The following is a 21,936-nucleotide window of genomic DNA, read 5'->3' on the forward strand; positions in this document are numbered from 1 at the left end:
CTTTAGGCTTATTTGAAACCTCTCCTGGTGGTAAATACTGTACTGTACACATTTTCTCTCAGCAGGGCCCTGACAAATTAGGTAACAGAAAATCTGTGAAGCAATCAGACTTTCAACTAGGACACCAGGGAGCTTTTTAAATACAAAAATAAGTAATGGGTGAATAAAGTACAGAATATGCTGTACATCAACCTGGAATTCTATAAAAACCACCCCAGAGCTCCATTGCTCTGGGCTATACTTTTGAATGCAAGGTGAATATTTGGTCAATTGGTTTATGAAATCCAAATTTAGTGTTAAACAAATTAAAAGGTTTCCACAAGGTCAGGCGTTTTAAATTTTGGAGCCTACAGCAATTTAAAAAGAGACTCGATGATATTAATAAATAGCTCATTCCTCCCCCCCCAATTCACCCCTCCCGGTGTGTTCTTCAATTAATATCTACTTTTATGAATGTTCAAGTTGCAAAATGAACATCAGCAACTGTAAGGCACTCGTGTGTAAGATATGCACAAGTACCAAGTTCTCTGGACAAAGGTTTCGACTTGCTGTTTATCACAGACTAGTTTCAAAGGTTTCGACTTGCTGTTTATCACAGACTAGTTTCAAAGGTTTCGACTTGCTGTTTATCGCTGACTAGTTTCAAAGGTTTCGACTTGCTGTTTATCACAGACTAGTTTCAAAGGTTTCGACTTGCTGTTTATCACAGACTAGTTTCAAAGGTTTCGACTTGCTGTTTATCGCTGACTAGTTTCAAAGGTTTCGACTTGCTGTTTATCACAGACTAGTTTCAAAGGTTTCGACTTGCTGTTCATCACTGACTAGTTTCAAAGGTTTCGACTTGCTGTTTATCACTGACTAGTTTCAAAGGTTTCGACTTGCTGTTTATCGCCTACTAGTTTCAAAGGTTTCGACTTGCTGTTTATCGCTGACTAGTTTCAAAGGTTTCGACTTGCTGTTTATCGCTGACTAGTTTCTTTCAGTATGTCTACATAAAGAGAATCAAGACAAACATGAGGCTGCTAAAGAGGTCTTGAATCATTTTAGCAAATAGAGTTAAAGACTGGAGTACATGGTAATTGCACGATGCTGCAGAAAATCATGGATAGTTATACCTGGTCATTACCATGGAACACAGACTTGCACAGCGAAATACACTTTAAATGCAACACGCTGACAATTTCTTTTTAAAGAGCACTGCCAGTGTCCAGCTTTCTCGGCAGCTTGTTAATTTAAGACTCTGTGTTGACATCCCAGAGGGTCATTGTCGCCAAGCCTTCAAATCTAAAAACAGTCAGAGATTGGATTTTCCCATGTAATTAAATCGAGGTTACAAACTAGGTGGACAGACGATATGAACTTGGTTTTAAAGACCAAGTTAAAAACAGTATTGAAATGCATGAACTCAGTTCCCTGACTTTGTAGTAAGGTAGACCTTACGAGACTCGGACATGCAGTACGGCTGGTTTCACAGACCCTGATTAGCACGAATCTTGGATGACTCAATGTTAATTTAGGTCAGGTAATCCACGATTAGAAACGATCCAATAGCTGGTACTGAGAAACACAACATGAAAAGACGGTGTGTTGAGTTGCCAACATCGACTCTCTTTTTTGTGAAATTAAAGTCCCTTGTCCTTGATTGCCTTGCCAAGGAGGTTGAAAGACAAGTTGCGATGGTAGATGTACAGTAAATATTGCCAAGCATTTGTATCCCATGCAATTCAGGAAAAAGTGTCTCCAATTACTGTGTATTCACATAGTAGTTACTTAGTAAATACATGTGTACTTACACATAATTACAATGTTATTATGCATAGTTACAATGTACTACAATGTGTATTTTTTTGCATGATATATCCCTAACCCTAACCATAACACTAAACTTAACCCAACCCCCCCAACCCTAACACTTAACCCTTTTCTGATACAATTGTGTACTTGCATATATCAGGCAAAAATATTGACATGTTAAGTACATTGTAACTATGAATAATAACATTGTAATTATGTGTGTAAGTACACGTGTAATACACAGTAACATTTTCGGTTACACTTTACATTGTGTAATTACGTACACAGTAATTACACAATGTAAAGTGTAACCGAAAATGTTATTCATTGCCAGCTCTAGCAAGACCAAGGTCTGACAAGGTTTACCCCTGGATTTCGTTCGCTATTGAACTCGTGCTGGTGGCACCTGCCTTCTCTATGTGCAGCTCTGGGAACCAACAACTAACTCTAGGCCCTTCTAGCCTGCCAGCGTGTTTCTAAAGCTAGACAAGAGAACGTCTGACACAGCGTTCTTATCTTAGGCTCTGTCAACCTCAAACACAGACAGCACATGTGATATGATTACAGCTGTGCAGTGTGTGTAGCTTCAGCAACCCCAAATTCCAGGGTTGTTTTCTTTTTTCTAGTTGCATTTTTCGGGATTTCTGTTGCAATAAAAAAAAGCTCTTTTGACTGACAATAGAGGTGACCCTGTCCACTCTGACTCACCGGTGATTCCTCAGCTCATTATTTATTTCTTAGCCGACGCCCTTATCCAGGGCAACTTACAGTCGTAAACAAATACATTTCAAGAATCACAGTACAAGTAATAATACAATTAAGAGCAAGATAAATACAATAACTTTGGACCTCATGAGATGTTTCATTTTCTATGATTTATGTTATTTTACTCTTTTCTTAAAAATTAAAGTGATCTGTGTTATAATCCCCTGAGGGGAGTTTTCATAAAGGTTTTGTGAAGGAAACACACACACACACACACACACACACACACACACACACACACACACACACACACACACACTGCATAGTACGTGCACAGTTCCCTCAACAACAGTTACGATCCCTGTTAGCTGCACTGGTTGGCATTTGAACATGAATTGCATAAAGAGTGCCCACCTGTTCCAGTTTCCAGTGGTACTCAGCAGGGTGGAATGTGTCAACCTGGTGGAAATCCCTGCGCAGCAGAAACACCAGCCGGCAGTTATGCACGTAGAATGCATAGTGGTGCCGATTCATCTCTTCAATCATGCAGGGGGAGAAATGGAAAAGATTAATGCGCTACTACCAAATGCATTTTTATGAAATGAAATGTAAAAAAAAACATATATGTTCTTATTGGGTAGCCAGGCGGTTTTAATCACTATCAATGCCCAGCACTACTGCACCAGCTTCATTCCATTTACTGGCTTTTATTTTATGCACCTGATTTACATTTCTAAAGTTGCTAATTCATTATGATTTCCCATAACCGCTCAGTGAAATGAATTAAAGTGGTATAAATGCCATTATAGAAATGATATCCTTTAGAGTGGACATCACATACAGATAATTGGCTCTAATGTCTAGTTATCTAGCGTGTCTGCTTGATGGGTGTCATTTTGTATTTTGTTACAGTATATAGACGTTGACCCTTTTGGGATGAATTCTGTCAAGCTGGGTTGGGAAGGAAAGCTCTTAACAAGGTGGGGAATTATTGCAGAGCCATGCTTCTCTTGAACAAGAGCTGTGGGGATGGTTAGCGTTCAGAAAGCTGATGGGAGTTTGTCTTATCGGAAAGAGTATGAAAACAAGCCCTGCAGCCCGCATTCACTAAATACTCCTGTGGGCCTTCAAAAAAGGTTATCAAGACGACAGCAAGTTAGAATTCGCTCGGTCTGCATGTGATTTTAATACCCCTCAATCTAATTGCCTTTTATGCAATGCAATCTAGCACTGCCTATCCCAGTATTCTATTCTATTGATTTCCATGTCAAACACGTTTTATTTGAAATTTAAGGCTGTGTTTTTTCCTCCCATGTGTTTTGGATCATGATATCCAATTGAGTATGTCTGACTTTTTCAGCACACCTTGGGTCATGAGCTCGCTAAGCAAGACTAGTCAAGTACTTCAATAAATGACCACCCAAGGTTCCTGACCAAAGCACAATACAGCCTAAGTCAATTCCCCTTGCCCTTGCAAACTTTATTTTAAAATGTTTTGAATTTCCAACCCTGGTAAAATAGTAATGCTAAATTAAGATCTCACTTGACGTTTCCAACAGTCTTTAAGCAGAGCACTGAGCAAAAGACACTAACTAGGTGCCTCTTACCAGTTTTATCTGAATTGCAGAGAATGGTTTCTTTCTCAGCTCTGAGTCCTGGGCTGGGGCCATGCTTCATCCATGTGGCGATCGTGAATTGGTCGGTCAGATTCTTCGGCACCACTCTATCAGGGATCTTGGCCGCCTGCCTGCCGTCGAATCTGAATATCAGGTCACTGTCCCGTCCGCTGTCTGTCAGGAGGGTGGCTGTCCAGTTTGTTGTGGCACTGGAAGCTGGGAGCAAGTCAGTACTTCCTGATGAGGCCCCTGTAACAAGATAAAAGGATACCCAACAAGAGGTGAATACACGATTTAACCATCTGTAATGGTTTATAGATTTTGTACTGCACTGAGTCTCCACACATCCTTTACACTGATGACTGTACACACTGTGTAATTTCAGATCAGGGCTAAACAAATATATAGATTTATCTCTCATAACTGGAGGAGGAGACGACGCCTCGGAAAGTGAAGACAAAATCTTCCATTTTATTTTTCCTTGCTCTGTTTTACTTTGTGATTTTTTTTGTTCATAATAAGATATCTGGTACTATAACCTTTTCTCATCTCTAGCTGGTCGCACCACACGACTGTCTAAGACCTGAGTATGAACCAGCATGGATAGAACTTAGACCTAAGTCTAAGACCTAAGTATGAACCAGCCAGACAGTGGGGAATAGCAATCTGAACCCAGAAATATGCTTATAGTGGTGGCACCTGCCTTTTCTTTATGCAGCTCTGGGAACCAACAACTAAATCTGGTCCCCAAAGTGGCATCTTCTAGCCTGCCAGTGTGTTTCCAAATCCAGACAAGAGAAAGTCTCACACAGAGAAATCAGTTTTCCAGGAAAAAAAAAAACATCAAGCAATGGACCAGAATGAGAAAAGGCCTGAATTAAACCAAGACATAATATTTTTTTTATTATTTTAAAAGCTCAAATGAGAAGGCACTTTGAGCCAGTCAATTGAATCACAGTTTTGTTAAAATGGGTACGGTGGCTTAGAAATTAGTTTCTGTTTATAACATTGATCCATGAGTGGAATGATAATGATAATGACTGGAAGTTAATTCTTTTTGACCCAATTACTGTAAAAGCTATTTTTATGGACTCCTCATTCATGGTGTTCAGTGCGCGGCACACAATTATTGATATCATTAAAACATCTCAAATCTGTTCATTTACTGAATGCAAAAAAAAATCGAAAAACTATCACCTTTTTCATATAATATATTCTGTCAGTGATGTCTCTCAGCATTCTTCTAAATTGATTTTAGTTTAAAAACCAATCACAATCTTTTTTTGAAATTATTATCATTATTATTTTGAGGCAGTGTGCCAAGTCACGTATGGCCAAGAATGAATTTAAAGTGGGTGTACAGGAACTGAATTACTGCAGCACTGTTCTACTGGATCATAGCTTCTGCCTCTGTCTCTACAATAGAAAGTGGGAAATGACTTGTCAGACTTGTAAGAACAGATTATCCACTGAACCTTTATTCTTGAAGATGGAATAGGAATTTGTTGATGTATATTAGACTGCAAATGCAACAGCAGCAGGATCAGCTAATTGAAACCCAATGGATTGGCATGGCAGGCTGTTGTGGAATATTACGCTGTTGGCCGTAATGTCTCTATTGAGTTCTAATGTCTAATGTCTCTAAGAGTTCAATAGGCCAGTAGAACCCACATTTAGTTCTTATTCTGAGTTCTAATGTTCTAATGTCTCTAAGAGTTCAATAGGCCAGTAGAACCCACATTTAGTTCTTATTCTGAGTTCTACTGTTCTAATGTCTCTAAGAGTTCAATAGGCCAGTAGAATCCACATTTAGTTCTTATTCTGTAAAATCTGCCAGTGCTAAGATAGTTCAATTTAGAGGTGAATTCAAATATAACCATTGCCCAGCGGGGATTGTAATCCATAGCTTAGTTTAAAAGGGTAGTTTTAGACCTGAATCCAGTTAACACAAACCTTTTTAAAAGTGCATTAATTCTCCTATATGCCTCTGCTAATGAAATTAACGTAAGTGCTTACCACACAGTTTCTGTAAAGATTTCTCGGAGTATGTCTCCCGGTCACACCCTTTCCCGATGTGGTTTGTCTGCAGCTCCACGGTGACCCGGATAGATGAGACAGGCCCATCACACACCTCGAGGTGCATTGTGGGAAATAACGGTTTGCTGCCGGTGCCGGGCTCATACTCAACCCGTTTGTTCCAGCCTGCAAAGCAAATGAACTATGTCAAATATGTCATAATATACTGTACAATATAACGAGCCAGGTACACGTTCTCTATGTGATATATGAACTATTCTTAATCTCTTTACAGTCTGTGCAAAATGATACAAGTTAGTAAAGTGCTGTAAGAATATTGCTGTACAATTTGTATTATGCTTTTGTATTTCTGGTCGGATTATTAGTTTCAATACATTTTCAGACCGCAATCTGTAGACCGTGCAGACTTGTAATTCCTCCTGGACTTATTTACATTACCAGCAAAGCAGAGTCTGTGTGTTTCACATGCCTTTCAGGAGATGGGATCTGCACCATGGCTCCAGAACCTTGTTCCAAGCATCATTGAACACAGTGAACGAGTGCTTGAAACGAGGCTCCGGGCTGCTCAATTAAATAATTAAACACTCCGTTGGAAATCAGGTCCTGGTTTGGAATGGATGTAAAGAGCCACCAGTAAAGTACCGCTAGACTCTAGAGTGTCCCGTAGAGCCCCAGGGTTATGAAGCTAGTGTTTTCAGACCTGCAGCAAATGCAATCCTATTTTTAAAAAAGCAGCTGCTTATCAGCACTCTCCATAGAAGGAATGTTTACATTTTCCAGTGCATTTTAGCTTTGGGAGGATTTTGAATTTATTATTATTACTCAGTCTGTGATGCTTGAGACTAAATTAGCTCTAGACACTTAAATCACTTAACACATGCCCTGTGCAACTGAACTGTCCTGGTTTCATAGATATCGCCTGCAAATGCCACAGTGTTTTAGGCCCTTGCATTCTTTGCAAGGCTGGCCCCACACTTTCATATACCAGTTAGAGCTTTATCTTTAGGAAATTATTCCATCTGGAGCCTGGGCACACACTAGGAGAAAATTAAACTAAAATAAACTTTTATTGAGTTTTGCATTCCTTTTGAAAAGAAACTAGTGCAGTAGGTAATTGGTTCCAATTATGAATTCAACTTGAAGGCACTGGCTTCTCTAGCTAATCAGAAAATATGGGCGGAATAGATTCAATTAGTTTTGGATGTAGAAATCAAGTTTTGGTAAGGAAAAGAAAATTTTAAAAAAAAATGTGACAGTATTGGTGTACTTAGCTGGTGATCCCTACTATATACACTACAACAGGGGTGGCCAAAGATGCCCTTCCAGCCCTAGTCTTTGTTTAATTTAACCAATTAAGCCTCCATCCAGACCCTGAAGTAGTTCATTATCTCATTTTACCTGTTAAACCTGCAGTGGAATGGCCCTTCAGGACCGTGACTGGACACCCCTTCACTACAATTACAATTCTACGGTAGGTTACCTAATATTAGGAATTTAGTCATTATCCCAGCTTTGTCAAACAGATTTTTATTTTCACAGAAAAAACAAATGCTACGAGCTGCAAACATCCAGATTTTTTTTAGCTTTTTTTTTTTGCAGTCAGCTTCTGTAGACATTTCGAGCGTGACCACAACAGTTTAATCAGTATGTTTTAATCAAGTTTAAAAATTAACCAAAGAAAATAAATCATTTTGTTGTATTTAAGGTCCAGTTTTGTTAGAGAAAAGAATCTGTCGCAATACATGATGTATCTGAATGAGCCAAACGCTATTCTATATGAACGATTGGTGCTGGTCACAAAAGGAGCACACATATCCTCCAAATCGTTTATCTTTCCCAGCTGTACAATTGGAAACAAGACAATAATATGTAGGGCCTCCATTGACCTGTTACTGCAGTGGTCTACTGTGTGTCTGGAGACAAGCTTGGGCTCGGGCAATACAACTAACACCATTTCTGCTGCTTGGTATCCGGTATTTGATTTTGCACACATGAATTGAATATTATTCCCTGTTTGGAAAACTAAGGAAAAATGGGTCAATCTTCATGGCTGTACAGTAAGAAGTGCATAACAAAACAAATAGGCTGGTGCAGTAACATCACTGCTTCTGAGAGGCATTACTCACAACGTGCTGTAAGAGGAGCTTTTCTCAGGAGGTTTCAGCTTGAGGAAACTCGAGTGAGGTGCAGGCAAGTGCATTGCTTTATTTGGTGCTATAGTTTCACACAGTGCTTTATTTGGTGCTATAGTTTCACGCAGTGCTTTATTTAGTGCTATAGTTTCACACATTGCTTTATTTGGTGCTATAGTTTCATGCAGTGCTTTATTTGGTGCTATAGTTTCGTTGCACTGTCAAGGCTTTTAATTGTAGTACTGGAATTCAATTACAAATTGCCTTTTCTTCTTCTGAGCGCAGCCCTTTAGCCTCTGAGTCACTCCTGATTGTTTTATGAACTTAATGAAAGTGCATACAGAAATATATATATATATATATATATATATATATATATATATATATATATATATAAATTGAGCAAACCCTAAAAATCCATAAGCCATAGAAATTTCTGAAAGCTGTAAATGTGACAGGGTAAGCAGCTTGACTGAATAACCCATCAGAATGGCAGAAGCAAAGGACAGCGATATTTAAAAAAAAACATAATGAAAAATGTTATGTCAATAACATTTGCAATGCACATTTATTTTGGGGAGCACATTTCACCTGGATATGTCAATCAGAATCCATCTGCTGCATATGCACTCTACAATCAGGTGGGCGGGACTTACAGCTCTAGAGGCTAATATTTCACTGTCTCGCAATATTTCATGGAATACCCTATGCTGTTGGTAATGTTTTACGGTGACATTTAAGCCTGACTCTAAGCCTTTGAAGAATGTTGCCCTTTTCTGGGAGGATAAGACTTCTCTTTGGTATTTCCGTTATGTCCCTGGAACTCACTTGGTAATGAAACAAATGTCTAAATCCTCATTTGCAAACTGAGATTAATTTTCTGTAGACTGAATGATGTCAATACACGTACACTCTCGAGTGATCTCCAACATTTACATTTTTGTTTTAATGCATGACACAATGCCCAACACACAAATCCTTGCCGGAAAAGGATCCATCAGCTATAGGAGAAGGAATAGAGGATCAAAAAGACTCATCAAGACTGTCATTAATCTTGGAGTGCAGCGACTGTTCATTTTACTTACAAGGAATGCAGCATTGCCTTAGCATAAACTTATGTAGAAGGAGGAAGGGGAGATGGAGAAAGGGTAAGAGAAATTAGCTTTTTTTTGTTTGTTTTTAATCAAAAAGACGGTTTTAAAAAGAACAATATCCTTTATCAAATGAAATATGTAAAACTGGGACAAGTTACACACTGTACACTGTACCACTTAACGCTTTGAAATGACAAAAACAATCTCTTTTGAAGCAGTGAGGATTCAAGGCAGTTTACCCGCTTTCAACAACAACAAAAATCTATATAAATTCAAACCTAGTAGCGGACAATACTGAGATGTCCAAGGCTGTATGTCGGTCAAATCACAGCCGTCCACTGGTTTCTATCTAAAGGTTTCAAGCCTAATAAAAAGGGCAAATTAATTTGTCTCTGTCACCTTACAGTGAAGATCAGGGGGATTTACTGGGCTTCAGACAGCTACAGCACAAGAGATGTATCCAACACTTACCTTGCCATGCAGGTTTGCAAACTGGCTTGACATCAATGCGCACCAACACATCATCTGTGGCTTTTTTCTGAGCACAATCGTAGGCAGTCACCATGATTTTGTACTGCTGCTCCTTGTCATAGCTCAGTATCTCTGTGTTTCGAATGTTGCCTGATAACAACAAAGAAAATATATCCCAGCGGTTATTACCCCTGTAGAGTTACAGGAGACTTACAGCGCAGGAGCAGCATGTATTAAAAGTATCATATTAAACATGGCATTCAATATTGGCCTGCTGTGTGCAATTTCACTCTAAGATCTATATTGAAGTGTGTTTGCAGTGTTCCTTGCAGGTTAGCTCAACACTGAGCTCCCACTAGAAATTATAAAAGGAAAAGATTTTTCTCTGTAGAGTTTTATATTACTGTAACGTCTGACAACTTCTAAAAGGGCATCTTTTATTGTCAGTGCTTTGACATATTTTTACCATGCTTTGCTACTGTATGCTTTTATGGTGATATACCACTCTTTGTGTGTCAAAATGCAGTGCACACCAGTAAAACCACCTGAAACATGATATTCCACTTTGCAATTAAAACATCAAATAAATAATACCAAAGAATGGAACCGTGCTTGACAAGTGTGCAAAGATGACGAATGGCCCTTTTCTGATTGTAAAGTATCTTTCACAGGAAGGTGGCTTAAGATCATTCAAGGGTAAATTGAAATGAGAAGCCTGGTGTCTTTTAAAACTTTCAGATTAGGTGTCAGGACATTCAAGATCTTTATGTACTGCTTAACAACACAATTTGGTCTAGGTGCTCTTTGGTCTGACAGCCTTTTGATTTCCAAAACCAGCATCCCTGCTTGACACCTAATCAGTGGGAATATTCAAATTTAATAACAGTTTTATAATGGCTAACATCTGCACCTATGTGTGTAGCAGCAAGATGAGTCTGCTGCTAAAACTACGTGCTGACTTTGTCATGCTCTGGCAAGCATGGATGATAAAGCACCTTGAATACAATCCTAAAAGGGGTCAACATAGTCATTTCTAGTCACTATTTCAAACAGAGAGTGCAATAGGAGGCCCTTTTGCACACAGGGTGGTGGGTGTATGGAATGAATTGTTACTGCTGATTCATTGAGGTCCTTTAGGAACTGTGTCTAGATTAGAAATTAGGAACCAGACAAGAATTGATATGAGCCAAATGGCCATCTCTTGATCGTACCCTTTCTTATGTCTTCACTGGCTTCTTGTTAAATTCAGGATTCATTTTTAAATTTTGCTTACTACTTATAAGGCCCTTCATGGTTTTGGGCCTTTATATTTACAGGAACTTTTGACACCTTATGCTTCTGGCCACACCTTGAGTCATGATTGCTAAACCTTTGGTAGTTCCTAGAAGTCGTCTTAAATCAGGAGGGGCAACAGTTGTTATTCTCTCTGCCTTTGGAACTCTGTCCCGAGGAATATCAGCAATGCTGACACAGCCAAATCTTTTAAATCAAATTTAAAAACATTTGTATTTGTCTGTGTTAGCTTATTTTTGAGCTGGATTAATTGGTTTGAATTGTAAAGCGCCCTGGGATGCCCTGCATGAAGAGTGTTATATAAAAACAGATTGTCTTGTACAGTACTGTATTGCATTGTACTATATTGTTTTCTTATGTTTTTCATGGTCCTTCGGGAAAGACCCAACTTAATCTCCTATGTGTGTGTGCAGCTCCCTCTCAGAATATTGTATCTAGTATTTTTCTTCTTTCTTTGTGTGTGTGAACTTTTACTGAGACAACAAGAGATGATTTTTTCCCCCCCACTGTGTGAGAACAAAGGTCATAGTATTAAAGAAAGCCAAGCTCACCATTGCGATCGATAGCAAAGGGGATATCAGGAGTGACAATCTCATAGTTGCAGATCTGGCTGTACTGGGGGGAGCAGTCCTCGTCCGCCGCCTCCACCTGCAGGATGCTGTCGTAGATCTTCCCCTCAGTGACGGTCGCTTTGTACACGGGCTCTCTGAACGTGGGAGCAAACTCGTTCACATCGTTCACCTGGATGTGCACCACCGCCCTGCAGAGGAACAAGAGAATGCAGTGGGTCGCTGGAGACCATGAAGACACCAGGGGCAGCGGTCTCTAGAAATGGTGCCTGTTCATAAAAATCAGGTCAACACAAATCACAGCCTCTAATCACACGACTATCCCAGCCTGTAGTTTGGTTGCTCTGCAATCTGCAGTTTCTCTATTAGTAGTCCAATCCTTTTTTTTAGCTTGCAATGTACAAACTAACCATAACTGTCAATTTTAGGTTGCCCTAGCATACCACCTGCTAATGACAATCACCCTAGTTACTTGTGTGTCAAGGTCTTTACAGTAGAACAATGCCCTTAAAATCAACTTTCCTGAGAGCCAAAACTTAACCAGATATACAGTAGTGGCGGTGAACCTGGGTGAATGAGGTTATTTTATGATCATTTTTCTTTTGAAGAGGCAGGCTTAAGTCAAGTTTGGATGCATTTTATATTCATTTTTTGGAGTAGCAGACTGTGTGCACCAACACAACACAAGCAGTATGATATATGATTAATTTAATCTACCTGGGGGCCTGATCTAAATGTATTTAGGGCACAAGACTATAAAATATGACTAACTGACAGTATTGTTAACCGGCCTTAGCAATAACTGACAGGTAGTGGCACCCTTAAATAAGTGAGAAATTCTGGTCGCTGTGTACAGTGCTTGTGGTTTCTCTTCATTACTGCTCATCAAACCTGTGCTGATATTCAAAAGCAACCCTATGCTAAGGGTTAAAGCATGTCTGTAATTGCATGGGGACCGTGCACACAGAAGTAGCTTTCTTTGACTCCTGAGAGATTCATGTCTTTTCTGATCATGTCAGCTTGAGGAATAGGAATAGGGAAGTTGATTTCACGGGTGGAAAATACATTTAACTTGCCTTGCATAACACCAGTAACTGATTAAAGCCTGTTGTCATATTCAGAGGACAATCACATTGTGACTCTGCAATGTGAAATAATAAAGAACATATGCTGCTGGTCCCAAATCAGCTAGCAGGTGGACTCACGTTCCTGCCAGGGTAGTAAAATTATACTTTATCCCTGGTTCCACAATTCCCTACAGCTGTGTCTTCCCCTATCACTTACCACTGATTCTTTGACCATTTTGAATTGCATGCTTACTGGTTTATAATTTAATAGTTTCTAATAAAGTGGACATACAAACCATAGAACAATATCAGCACCATGGACAGCAGCGCCTTGCAAATCTCTATCTCAGCTACTAGTGTGCAGCACTGTGGTGTACTCGGGCAAAGCTAGGATGCAAAGGAATCCACTATACAAATGATTATTCTGCATGTCAGGGGATACCATCTGTTTAGAAACACAGCACACCAAGTCAGCCCCAATGGCAAGAACTTTGCAAATGCTCCCTTTGAATTCATTATTTGCTACAAGACAAGGGAGAATGTTTTGAACACATCAGTGTTTTTTTCTTTGGTCTGCAACAAAGTGGTAAGGTAGCCTTTGGATTCATTTCAGCGTCTTTCTTTTCTTTAAAGGTTTACATTCAAATAAATGGCAAGCCAAACTCAATTTCGTTTGAAAGATATATAAAAATGACAGGAACAAAATCCCACAAAGAACAAAACAGTTTATTCCCTTGTGAGAGCTGGCTGTGTAATCTCACCTCCACGCCATCATTTCCTTGACTGCTCCGATACTTTGGGGTCCGTGTCAGGTGCAATTTGTGTGATGTCTAAAGCACAGGTTTTATATTTGAAAACTGGTCTCTGAAGCAAGTGGCTCCAAAGACATTAATGTGATATTGGCGTGCATTTGCTGTCTGTCTGCCGTATTTACTATTGCAAGGTAGTTGAAGACATATGTTCTTAAAAAGACATTTGACCCAGGAGAAAAGAAAACAAAAAATCAGTGGAATCCATTACTCATCTGCTTCTACTGCCAAATGCAGTATAAACTTTTATAAGTGAATTAGAAACCAATCATTTAAAAAACAACAAAAAACAAACACTATCATATTGCTGCCAAAATGATATACAATGCATATACCTTTTTGAGGACTATATAATATAGTATATCTGTGTATACTGTACAAGTATACATTTAAAATACTTGATTGGATTGTCTTTCCTTTAACATGACTCGCTCAACAGTCCAGATTTAAGGGCTTTACTCCCAAATGTAGTTCAGGAACCCTTACAAAATAATATATATATATATATATATATATATATATATATATATATATATATATATATATATATATATATATATGTGATTTACCATGTGTATTTGTGGTCAGTAAGCACATTTCTCTGCAAGTATTTTTGGCATGCAAGTTAGCTATATCCCAGATATAAATGGCAATAAAGTTTGCTTAAAAAAAGGTATGTTTACATTTAATTTTAAGTGTCTGTGACTACATTGTAACTACACTGTAATGACACAGTAAATACACATATGGTTGTGTAGTTACAATACAACACCCTGCTTAATAACTAAAATGTAGTCACACAATGTATTTACTATGTAGCCACACATGCTATTATAGTGTAATTCCAGCGTAGTCCTAAATCTGAAGGTACCAGAACACAACTAAAATACACATTTTCTTAAACAAGAATTATTATACATATACCAAGCTTGTAGTAACACATATAATATGTAATGCATGTATCTAATTTCTACAAGTATTTCCAGAAAGCGTCTTTCCCCCTCTTGTCAGAATGCTTTACTTTACGTGTCTGTGTGTCAGTGCCTTCGTTTGCGTTTGTTTCCACAGTCGATGCTGTCATTTTCGGTTTTAGGTTTCTTAAAGAAGCAGCTCCTAATGCTCTTTTCATTGCATAAAGAGGACTACTGACCAAATCAGACAGTTGTGTGGTAGATGCGAGTCCTGTGACTTAGCTTGCCTTCCGGCTCAACTACACCACTGCTGCCTATAGAAAATAGTACCGGAATGATGTTCCAATTTGACTGCCCCACTGGTTAGAGAGACATCATCTGATGCACCAATATCTAAGACCATTGTTCCCAGAATGCTCTCAGAGAGCACTGACTCTGTGTGTGGTTACCAGGAATTGTCTGATTTATGAGATGCCTAACACTGATATTCATAAGACATTCCATTTTGAGTGTGAACATTTTTTTTGTATGTTGTGTGATGTGCCCAAATAAAAACTGAATTCAAGGTAAATCAAGTCACAGAATACACATTCATGCCTATGTGACAGATTTGTGACACTGTAGAGCAATACACAAGACAACTTGGTTTCCATTCGCAAAATCCATTTATGCCAGCCCATTGATGATATTTTTTTTCTGCTTTGGTATTTTTATTTCCATTTACCTTTCATAGAAGCGTAATGTACAAAAGCACCTCCACCAGAACAGCTGCTCAGTGTAAATGCATGCTTCTGTCACTCACTTGTGCGACTTCTTCCAGTTTGTTCCGCTAGCCCTGGATCCGCAGTCATACGCCTGGATGATGAATGTGTATTCCTTCTGAAGTTCACAGTCAATGGGGCTGCTTGCTCGGAGAAGCCCCTCGCCAGATGTCTTGTTCAGCACCACAGCTTCAAAAGGAGCGTCCTCTCCGTGAATTTTGAAAGCGCAAATCTCGCCTAAAAAAAAAAAAAAAAAATTATATATAAAAAACCAGAATAAGAGATTGATGTTGAGGAGTTGTTGCAGTCTAGAGGCTACAGGTCTCCTGAAGAGGAAAGGCAAGACGTACCTCTAATCTGCTTTTTACTTCTTTAATAATGCATAGATTTAGGCTAGCTGCAGCACAATGGGTTTAATGTTAAAAAAAAAAGAAAATCTAAAGTGAGCCCCATTGGCTTCCACTGTTAATGGGTCCATAAAACAAAAACTGTTGTTTTGCAAGGTTTGCAACTTAGATAACAGATTACAATGGTAACTTTAACCACACAGCGAATGAGAGATGAGTAAAAATGTTTCTAATAATAAACACTTCTAGTCATGCAATGTCCAAATACTGTAGCCTTAAACTTAAGTCATAGTACTAGTAAGCTGTCTACTAGCATCAGCATTCAGTCAGTCAGCACTTTGCTTTCTTATTCTACACGAAAAACATCATTACAAAAACAAACTCCTCCCCCTATAATTTATAATAAGTTCCTAATTCCGCCATCATTTCACTATCATTTTTGGCTGTGAAAGGAAAATGAATCATGCTGTGCAGATTTGCATCTGTGTAGATTTTTTTTATGGGTCAAGGTCACTTCTATATAAAACTAACAGTCCCATGTTTCTGCAAGCTCCTTTTAACAGGTATTTTTCCCATTACAAGCTATTAGGTTTTAAACTGCATGAGCTGCCCTGCATTTCTCCTTTATCCAAACAACTCTTTTGATTTATCTGTTAACACCTCTTTTATAAGCAAAGCGAAGCTCAGAAAAAAAATGCCTATCAAAGTCACCATGAAATTGGTTAAATATTGCTACTGGCCTTAAAAATAATAATGAAGGCCACTTGTACCCAGTTAACCTTCAGCAAGCTACACAATCCAATATTGCTCCTAATTCCATGCAAGTTAGGAAAGCAGCTCATCATTGCTTTATGTTCTATAGGATTTGCAAAAGATGTTTAACTCAGACCCCTGGAAGCTAAGTGCAGCGATCACATTAAAACCAGAAATATTTCAATTGGATTTTTCTAGTGCTTTGTGGGCACAGAAGCGCTGTTAATTGCTGATAAGATAACTATTTTATTTGATTTCACAATCCCTTCGTTTCACTTCTGGTGATTCACCGCAGAAAAAAGCAATTGTATGTGCTACTGCCCCCTGAAAACATCCCACGGTCCCCAAGGGACCACAGACCCCAGTTATGGACCCCCTGGCCTAAATTACTTAATGTAATCAATTTAACCTCTGTCAGGTAATTACTCAACTGTATCGACCTCTGCTTAGCATCACATCAGACTAGTGATCCACTGTAAACTCAAGTTATCATCAATCTGTTTTTAGCCACATCATTAAAACACAAACCGAGAATGCTCCGATGCAAAGTGGCTCTTTAATTCCCTGTTTGCTTACCTACTGTATCTGAGGGCTGGTTAGTTTACCTCAAATATTATCTACAAAAGCATTCAGTCAACAGTTCAGATGTCTTGTTAGCATACAGGCTCCTGTCTTACCATAGACCCTGCAGATACATAACTTATTGCAAAAGAGATGCCAGTGAAAGCTGACTGATCAAGATTTGTTAAGCTATTATAAGTGACTGTAACAGGGCGAGCAGCCCTGTACATTGTTTTGTGTTATTTTTAGAACGAGGGTTCATCCTCCGCCCCTGTGCAAAGTATTGTTCTTGTTTATTATGATTTATTGTATTTATGTCGGCGAGCGCCGTATGTTTGTTATTGTTTCGTTTATTTTTAAAACGTGTCCTGGCAGAGGCGAGATCGGTGCTCGTCCTCTGCCAGGAGTAATAATTAATAAACTCGTGCAGAAGGTGAACCATCTCCCGAATTAATTACGGGATTAATTTTGTTGCTAATTGGGAGATGGTTCACCTTAATAAAAGCCTGCAGCTCTCTAGTTCGGGGTGGGTGATAGAGACGGAGAGCGAGAGAAGGTTTATTTAAAAACGAAACTAAAGCATAGCCTACAGGAACAGTGACAGCGACTGCCCAGCCTGACCTGTATGGTTTATTTATTTTGGATTTTGTGTTCGTGATTTGTTTTTGTTTAACCTTTTATTTTGCTCTGTGAGCGAGTGCTTTCTGTTTGAAATATTTATTTTATTTTTGGTTGATTTAAATAAAACGGCGCCCGCGCCACTGCACAATACCTTTTTGTTTTTGTTGTCCCTGCTTCTGCCGTGACGTCAGACCACTCAGCCGTTCCTGCCACACGTGGTGTCCTGCGTGGGATCGCAGCGCCTCCAGGACGCAGGCAGAAGTAGGGTACTGCATCTTTTTCATTTTTTGTTTCTCGTTTTTTGATTGGGTGGAGTGAAGAGGAGGAAGGAAGATGGGAGGAAAGAGGTTGGAGGAAGCTTCGTGGTGCCTGCACTTCACAGAAGTGAGGCACTACCAGAGGGAAAGTGCTCCACAGAGGCCACCTCTCCAGAGAAGGATGGAAAGGTATGAGAGCTGGCTGAGGGACCCCAGCGCCCCGCTGTGGTTAAAAACAGAGGGGAGACATCTGCTGGGGGACAGCAACCTGGATATCCTCTTGGACTTCGTTAGGCTGGAGCCAGAAGTTCAGAAAAAAGCCATCACCAGAGGATATCCAGGGCTCATAGAGGCCTTGGAGAGGATGACCCAGATGGTCGACTGGGTCTACCAGGAGCGAGAGGGGAGAGAGCGGAAGGTGAGGAGAAGGAGGCAGAGAGGGAACACGGACCTGGAGTGGGAGGAGCCCGAACGTCCTGCGCCTAAAAGGGAGGAGCCCGAACGTCCTGCGCCTAAAAGGGAGGAGCCCGAACGTCCTGCGCCTAAAAGGGAGGAGCCCGAACGTCCTGCGCCTAAAAGGGAGGAGCCCGAACGTCCTGCGCCTAAAAGGGAGGAGCCCGAACGTCCTGCGCCTAAAAGGGAGGAGCCCGAACGTCCTGCGCCTAAAAGGGAGGAGTCGGTGCGTCCACGGCCCGAGAGGGGGGAGTCGGTGCGTCCACGGCCCGAGAGGGGGGAGTCGGTGCGTCCACGGCCCGAGAGGGGGGAGTCGGTGCGTCCACGGCCCAAGAAGGGGAAGGCCGAAGGTCCACAGCCCAGGTACCTGCCAGCAGAGGGGGAATACCTGCTGGTGCCGCCTCCATCTCCATGGGAGGACTGTGAGTCGCTTCCACCTCCGCCAGCAGAGGGAGCATTCCTGCTGGTTCCACCTCCACCGCCCTGGGAGGACTGTGAGTCGCTCCCACCTCCGCCAGCAGAGGGAGCATTCCTGCTGGTTCCACCTCCGTCTCCGTGGGAGGACTGTGTGTCGCTCCCACCTCCGCCAGCAGAGGGAGCATACCTGCTGGTTCCACCGCCGTGGGAGAACGACGTGTCGCTCCCACCACCAGCAGAGGGAGAATACCTGCTGGTGCCACCTCCGTCTCCATGGGAGGACGACATGTCGCTCCCACCACCACCGCCAGCAGAGGGAATATGCCTGCTGGTTTCCCTGTCGCAGCCTGAAGGGGAGGAAGCCCTGCCGCCTTGGCCGCCTGGAGGGGAGGAAGCCCTGCCGCCTTGGCCGCCTGGAGGGGAGGAAGCCCTGCCGCCTTGGCCGCCTGGAGGGGAGGAAGCCCTGCCGCCTTGGCCGCCTGGAGGGGAGGAAGCCCTGCCGCCTTCGCAGCCTGAAGGGGAGGAAGCCCTGCCGCCTTCGCAGCCTGAAGGGGAGGAAGCCCTGCCGCCTTCGCAGCCTGAAGGGGAGGAAGCCCTGCCGCCTTCGCAGCCTGGAGGGGAGGAAGCCCTGCCGCCTTGGCCGCCTGAAGGGGAGGAAGCCCTGCCGCCTTGGCCGCCTGAAGGGGAGGAAGCCCTGCCGCCTTGGCCGCCAGAAGGGGAGAAGCCTTGGCCGCCAGAGGAGGAGGAGCCCCTGCCACCTTTACTGTCAAGAGGAGAGGAGCAGGAGCTACCTCTACCTCCACCACCACCATTGGGAGAAGTGGAGCTCCTGCTGCCGCCTTCATGGCCAGGGGCTCCCCTCCCGCCGTCAGCATCGCCTTGGGTCGCCTGTGTCTCCCTTGCGTCTCCTAGGGTTGCTGCCGGTCCGCTGCCATTGCCTCCCGAGGGTCCGCTGCCATTGCCTCCCGAGGGTCCGCTGCCGTCGCCTCCCGAGGGTCCGCTGCCGTCGCCTCCCGAGGGTCCGCTGCCGTCGCCTCCCGAGGGTCCGCTGCCGTCGCCTCCCGAGGGTCCGCTGCCGTCGCCTCCCGAGGGTCCGCTGCCGCTGCCGTCTCCTCCCGAGGGTCCGCTGCCGCTGCCGTCTCCTCCCGAGGGTCCGCTGCCGCTGCCGTCGCCTCCCGAGGGTCCGCTGCCGCTGCCGTCGCCTCCCGAGGGTCCGCTGCCGCTGCCGTCGCCTCCCGAGGGTCCGCTGCCGTCGCCTGGGGTCGCCAGGGATCCTGCTTCACCTGGGGTCCCTACACTGTGGTCGGAGCCCCATGGAGGGGAGCTGCCGGCCATCAAGAAAGGGGGGGAGGTCAGGAGACCAGCTCCCCCAGCCGCACTTTCGCGGCCAGAGGTCATGTGGTCGGAGCCCCACGGAGGGGAGCTGCCGGCCATCAAGAAAGGGGGGGAGGTCAGGAGACCAGCTCCCCCAGCCGCACTTTCGCGGCAGGATATTGTGTGGTCGGAGCCCCACGGAGGGGAACTGCCGGCTATGAAGAAGGGGGGGGAGGTCAGGAGACCAGCTCCCCCAGCCGCACTTTCGCGGCAGGAGTTTGTGTGGCCAGAGCCCCCCGGAGGGGAACTGCTGGCCATGAAGAGGAGGGGGAAGGTCAGGAGACCAGCTCCCCCAGCCGCAATTTCGCGGCAGGAGAGAGTGTGGAGGGAGCCCCAGAAGAGGGAGCTGCCGGCCACGAAGAATTGGGGGGTGCCGGAGATTCCACCATGGCCACCCCCCAGAAGCAACTCTCTTCCCCCTCGTCCGGGACTTTGAGACTGAGGGGGGAGGTGGCCGTTGGGGCCATGTGTGCGTTGCACAAGGGGGGGGATATGTAACAGGGCGAGCAGCCCTGTACATTGTTTTGTGTTATTTTTAGAACGAGGGTTCATCCTCCGCCCCTGTGCAAAGTATTGTTTTTGTTTATTATGATTTATTGTATTTATGTCGGCGAGCGCCGTATGTTTGTTATTGTTTCGTTTATTTTTAAAACGTGTCCTGGCAGAGGCGAGATCGGTGCTCGTCCTCTGCCAGGAGTAATAATTAATAAACTCGTGCAGAAGGTGAACCATCTCCCGAATTAATTACGGGATTAATTTTGTTGCTAATTGGGAGATGGTTCACCTTAATAAAAGCCTGCAGCTCTCTAGTTCGGGGTGGGTGATAGAGACGGAGAGCGAGAGAAGGTTTATTTAAAAACGAAACTAAAGCATAGCCTACAGGAACAGTGACAGCGACTGCCCAGCCTGACCTGTATGGTTTATTTATTTTGGATTTTGTGTTCGTGATTTGTTTTTGTTTAACCTTTTATTTTGCTCTGTGAGCGAGTGCTTTCTGTTTGAAATATTTATTTTATTTTTGGTTGATTTAAATAAAACGGCGCCCGCGCCACTGCACAATACCTTTTTGTTTTTGTTGTCCCTGCTTCTGCCGTGACGTCAGACCACTCAGCCGTTCCTGCCACAGTGACAAATGTGTCCGCATACGGTCCACTGTTAACTATGGGATTAATCGCATACAATCAACCACACGATAGGACAACACAAATCAAATGCATCTCTTTCCTAATCCATTACATTTTTTGCATGAATGAGCCAATCAAAGCACAGTATAAATCCCATGATTTTCAAGATATCCAGCTAGAGAAAATGGCTGCACTGACAGAGGCATTATTTGGACAGCTGCTAAATAAATATACAAACTTGCAAGCCAACGACTGCTGCATAGAATTAGGTAATAACTCAGTCATCCCTGAACTCAACTGACCCTTTGTGTGCTTGAAAGCTGTGATGGTGTTTTCCAAGCAGTACAAACGTTTAGCTTTCCAAGTCGTTACAGGGCATCAGTGTTAAGATCTGCCACTGTTAAAATCATGAACTGAATTGGACTCCAGTGCAGTGAAACCTCACCACATCTCTGCTGGTAAAGCACACCACCACACAATGAATGAAGGCGGCTGACAGCAGTTTAGGGAAGTGAAGTTTGTGTTAGAGCAGATGTTTTATTCAGCGAGATGACAAACCACAACTGCGCTTGGTTGCCATTACTAATGGGAGCTAATGTGTGGAAATGAGAGATTAGAGGAGAAAGGGTTGGGGGGGGTTTAACTACTGAGAGGATCTGCTGAACTCAACTGACAGAGACAGAAATGTCAATATGCACACAGGAATTCTAAAGTTCAACGACTGAGACGGAAATGTCTATACAGCAACCGCTGAGTTATAGGGACTGTGC

The 21,936-nt window shown here is 42.6% G+C and overlaps 1 protein-coding gene across 1 annotated transcript in view; it reads right to left on the reverse strand.

Annotated features, from left to right (window-relative positions):
* Positions 1 to 21,936, reverse strand: part of LOC117422937 (calsyntenin-2-like) — a 154,670-nt gene that overhangs the window by 31,796 nt on the left and 100,938 nt on the right. Inside the window, exons 3-8 of the mRNA XM_034038184.3 lie at positions 15,301 to 15,496; positions 11,694 to 11,902; positions 9,850 to 9,999; positions 6,132 to 6,317; positions 4,107 to 4,364; positions 2,914 to 3,035 (exon numbers count right to left, since the gene is read on the reverse strand). Of these exons, the coding sequence (XP_033894075.1) occupies positions 2,914 to 3,035; positions 4,107 to 4,364; positions 6,132 to 6,317; positions 9,850 to 9,999; positions 11,694 to 11,902; positions 15,301 to 15,496 (1,121 nt within the window). The remainder of the gene's footprint in view (positions 1 to 2,913; positions 3,036 to 4,106; positions 4,365 to 6,131; positions 6,318 to 9,849; positions 10,000 to 11,693; positions 11,903 to 15,300; positions 15,497 to 21,936) is intronic.

Source organism: Acipenser ruthenus, chromosome 17 (assembly GCF_902713425.1).
Source record: "Acipenser ruthenus chromosome 17, fAciRut3.2 maternal haplotype, whole genome shotgun sequence".
NCBI classification, from domain to species: Eukaryota; Metazoa; Chordata; class Actinopteri; order Acipenseriformes; family Acipenseridae; genus Acipenser; species Acipenser ruthenus.